Source organism: Poecilia formosa, unplaced genomic scaffold, assembly GCF_000485575.1.
Source record: "Poecilia formosa unplaced genomic scaffold, Poecilia_formosa-5.1.2 Scaffold134, whole genome shotgun sequence".
NCBI classification, from domain to species: Eukaryota; Metazoa; Chordata; class Actinopteri; order Cyprinodontiformes; family Poeciliidae; genus Poecilia; species Poecilia formosa.
The window spans coordinates 1614266-1619106 of record NW_006800073.1 but is presented as its reverse complement, the minus strand read 5'-3'; the positions used below and the strand labels follow the sequence as shown (position 1 = coordinate 1619106).

Below are 4841 nucleotides of genomic sequence, written 5' to 3'. Positions count from 1 at the left end.
TTAATTTGTTGGTCTTTGGGTCCGCTATGCTTTGCGCTGCGCTTACCTACTTCCGGTTCAGACTTGTGGGAACTATTTATTACATGCCATTCAGGTTTTCACATTGATACACCACTTTGTTCAAGTTTATCCCATGAAATCCCAATAAAATAGACTGAAGCTTGTCTGTCATATGACAGTGCTTCTAAAAGGCACATTCCCATTGATTTGTTGTCTTTATCTTATTTGTAAATCACTGTTTTTGTATTTTTAGATGGTTATGATGTCTCTCCAACACCCCCTCCCCTTGTTTAATCAAAGTCCCTTTCTGTGTCTCTGTGTTTTGAAGAGCGCATGTGTGGTCAGGTTGGATTTGTGGCCTGAGCCTGTTGCACAAATTCCTTTTCATTCGCTTGGAGCAGAAAGAAAGCGAGTTGGACAAAAAGGGGGTGAACGTAGGACTGAAAGAGTGAGTGAGTCAGAGGGAGGAAAAGGGGGAGAGGACGAAGTAAAAAAAAAAAACAGGAGACATTTGTAGTTGAGTGGACGAGCACGGACAATCCTTGGCGCACAGCTTTCTGAGTGTCATGTAAACCAGCCCTTCGTTCTCCCCTTTTTGTCCCATTCACTGCCCGCCCCACCCTGTGGCCCAAAGGGGGGCTGCTCCCTCTATAAATCCCCTGTTTGTGCACCGGGCGAGCTTATTCCCCCAGCATGGAGAGCCAGAGGGTCCAGTCCTCATACAGGAAACGTTTTGGGCCTCAGGGCAGCTCAGGCGCCAGGATTGGTAGCCTGTCTTCCAACCGCCTCTCCTGGCATGGCACCCCACGGTCCATCACCCTCTCCAGCCCCGTTTCCAGGCTCTCCCTGGGCTCCGCCAGCACGGCCCTGCTGCTGGGGAGCCCCGGCGACCGGCTGGACTTCTCCGCCGACTCCCTGATGAAAGCCCACTACAAAGAAATACGCACCAACGAGAAGATGGAGATGATGGGCCTGAACGACCGCTTTGCCAGCTACATAGAGAAGGTGCGCTTGCTGGAGCAGCAGAACAAGATGCTGGTGGCGGAGCTGAACCAGCTGAAGGTGAAGGAGCCCAGCCGCCTGGGAGACATCTACCAGGATGAGCTCAGGGAGCTGCGGCGGCAGGTGGACGGGCTCACCAACGGGAAGGCCCGGCTGGAGGTCGAGAGGGACAACCTGGCTGCCGATCTGGTCATGCTGAAGCAAAGGTAAGGCAGTGGAGGGTGGGGCTCCAGTGGGAGGCGCGTATCCACACAGGATTACTGTGTTTAATGATTTATATGCATTTAAAGACCGGCGGCAGTCACTTTGACTGCCAAGGAGAGAGTTTATGTGGCAGTCAAGAAAAACCGACTAGGCTATAGAGCAGTGTTTACTAAACTTTTTCAGTTTAGTAAACACTGCTCTATATATGTATAAACTCGATATATACATACAATCTGAAATTAAAATATGAGGCTCTTAACTCACTTTGTTAATCCTAATGAGAAAGGCTGTTTGGTAAATGTGAATGGCCAGGAGCACATCGACTCATTTTGAGTATTTCCAGATTCTGACAGTGTGGATTCTGAGCTTCAACGATGTCAAACACGTGGAAATAAAAAAAGAAGTTAAGTGTTGTGAGCATTAATAACATTTAGGGCTATTTGTAATTTAGAAGCTCAACAAATGGAAAAATATACTTGAGTTGCTTTGCCAGAAACAAAAAATCCTCTTCTATCCAAATCCATTTCTATCAATTTTATTTATCTATTGTTTTTAATTAATTTAATTGAATCATTTTTAATTAAATAATAATTGTTGACATGTGAGAAGAGTAATTTTAATTTAATTAATTTTAATTTTGTTTTTTATGACTTTGCTTGCTTATATTAGAAGCAATCAAAGTCAGTTCTCACCAACTGAGACTAGTTCACGGCTGAGAACCGTTCAAAAGAATCAGATTGTTTGTGAATAACGCATCAAAACTCTGAGCAGGTTTTACTTGACTTCCTCCGATCATTAAGAAATTCTGCAGTTGTTTCCTTTCAATCAATATTTTCAGCTTTTATTCTGAGTGATCCGGGTTTAAACCATCATTATTTTTAAACCCAGTCCTTTGCTAAGCTAGCTGTAGCGTTGCACTTTGCGATAACATCACAGTAGTCATTTACATGCAGTACCTTGTCGACCACCAGGGGGCGCCCACGGACCACAGTTAGATAAATCTGCTATAGAGAGATTTGTTTTTGGTGGACTGCCTTTAAACTGTCACTGGTTGCCATGGTTACCCGACATTACCTTTGGTCTTTGAGTTGACGCAAAGATGGATTCTTCATAAAATCAAGAAAATTACAGATAACCCCGACCGTCCTCTTTATGAGGCCGTCATGGGAAAACAGCGTCTTCAGTCAGAGGCTTCTTCAGATTCACTGTAACACAGACTGCTACAGGAGATTTCTTCTGCCAACAGCCATCATTATCTACAATAACTCTGAATTAGTGAGTTACAACATTTAACTTGCCTCTCCGATCAATGAAGTATTCCTGAGTTTGAATTAGCCAGCATGTTTTTAGCCTACAACTGTTTATCACAGCTAAGCTGCCAAAGTCACATTGACAGTTTCTACCAACTGACTGTTTAAATTTTGTTGCACAGTGAAAACAAAGGGATGAGATGCAAACATTAACATGCAGGAGACAAATGATGAGGAAACGATGGACCAAACCTCAGGTGCTGGACATTAATTATTAGGAATATTAAAGCAGTTTTGTTCACAGTTATTTTAGTTCCTATAAAGAAGACAAACGTATCTGATAGGGATTTCCTAAAAATGTAAATTTTCTTAAAAAACTGCATTCATATTCATATTTAATTTCATGCTATTATAGTGACATTTTTTTCTTCCAGGTGAAATAAAATTGGATGTTAGTTTTCAAAGAGAATTGCAGCATTTGGTTGCAATTGTGGAACTTTTTCAAATTTCAACAATTTGAAAATGTTCCAATAGTATGAACACTTTCTGCCTGTATCAAACTATTGACTTTGACGTTTTTTTGTTTTTTAAACGTATCTCTGCTTCAGCACTTCCTCTAAACTACCTTAAAAAATTTACAAGTTTTACTTTGCAAAAAATAGTTTTAATTAATTTTGGCACAAACAGAGTTGAGCTGTGTTTACCCGCTCATTTAAATGGAGATGTGGTTTTCCTTGCGATTCGCTGGAATGCACACCAACATGCGCAGCGGGAGCTTTACTCCCTTTTTCTAAACTTGATCCTGACTGAACCCCTCTCCGCTTTTGGGAGGCTGTGGAGGAATGAGCGGCTGCACAATGGAGGCTCCGCACAAAGGGAGGCAGCTGTTCGCTTTTCCTCTCGTTTTTCATAAACAAATTAATTCATGAACATCGCCTCACCGGGCGTATTTCACTTCTCCAAACCAGAGGAGGGTGGAGAGCCCAAAAGCTTCACTCAAGTAAGAGTAGCAGCACCTCAACATACATTTATTAAAGTAAAAAGTAGCCATCAAAGAAATTACTCAACTTAGGGTAAAAAAAAGTTACTCAAGTTATCAATCACTTAATATTTAAAAATTACATAATCAGATGGACCAAAATATAAATTTAGTGGAAATTTTGATATCAGATTATTTCATTAAAAAACAACTTATTAAACTTTAACAGAAACTGCAGGTGTGTGTCTGTGTCTGGTGGATTTTTGGTTAAAACATGTTTAATTTTCATTCAGTGGGTAGAAAATCCAGAAATTTTACTTAAGTAAGAGTAGAGATACTTTTAATAAAGTTACTCAAGTAAAAGTAAAATGTAAAGCATGAAAATACTCCTCAGACTACATAAAAAAAGTTGCTCCAGTAAATGTAGCTGAGTAAATGTAACTAGCTACTATCCAGCTCTGGTAATGAGAACATGCGCGGCTGGACTCAACAATTTAAGCACCGATTGAAAGTCTGAGGGTGGGAAGATCTGCTCCCTGCCCTCTGACCGCGCAGCTGCTCTGAGGATCAAAGGTCACTTTCCAGGGTCCCACTGACTTCTGTGCAGCTCTGCATGAAGCTGTACAGATGTTATGCAAAGCCTCAGCAAGTCCGGTTCTGTCTGCGTGCGACAGATGGATGGTGGGGCGTCGTCCGTCCCAGTTCAGGTCTGTCCTGATATGCATTCTGTGTGTGTGGGTGTGTGTGTGTGTGTGTGTGTGTGTGTGTGTGTAGTCCATCCCGTGGGAAAGGCCTCTGGGTGTTAAATCAGAGTGAAAGTGCAATGATGCATGAGCTGCCCATTCAGCTGAGTCCTGTTATTTCTCTGCAGTAGGAAAAAAATGCCAATTGAAAGTCAAATCAAAATATTTAAAAAATAAAAATCCTCCACATGCAGGACAAAAATCACATTTCTCTGACTACAACATGCCGGGTTGATCATTTAGGACAGCGGTGTCATACTCATTTTCGTTTTGGGCCAAATCGAGATCCTGAAGGCTCTTAAAGGGCCGGTTGTGTGATTTTGTGTGGCCTCCAACTGCACTTCAAAAATTATACAAATTTGGCCCTGAGATGCAGATGGAGAGTTTTAATTTGTAATCAAGGTAAAATTATGACAAACATAATTTTCTTATAAAGTTTTATAACCATGCTTTAAGAAAACCACATTTATCCAGAAACTTTTCCTGAAAAGCCAAATTTCCTGCACCCGAATCTGCTTTTATTTTTTATTAAACTTGGCTAAATATAACAAACGTATTGAAAGAAAGTAATCACTGAAAATAAAATTATTCTACTGAGCCTAAAAGAAATGGTAAACTAGATGCTTTTCATTTAACAGCAAACATGAAAAAATCTGCAATGGT

General features: G+C 41.1%; 1 protein-coding gene across 1 annotated transcript; it reads left to right on the top strand.

Moving 5' to 3' along the window:
* Nucleotides 1-557: 557 nt before the first annotated feature.
* LOC107837322 (glial fibrillary acidic protein) lies at nt 558-1361 on the top strand. Its single transcript, XM_074560045.1, has one exon. The coding sequence runs from the start codon at nt 694-696 to the stop codon at nt 1210-1212; it is 519 nt and encodes a 172-aa protein (XP_074416146.1). The 5' UTR covers nt 558-693; the 3' UTR covers nt 1213-1361.
* Nucleotides 1362-4841: the final 3480 nt, after the last annotated feature.

Bases quoted from the DNA above. Each gene is read 5' to 3' on its own strand.
- LOC107837322 (XM_074560045.1), top strand. From the start codon at position 694: ATGGAGAGCCAGAGGGTCCAGTCCTCATACAGGAAACGTTTTGGGCCT.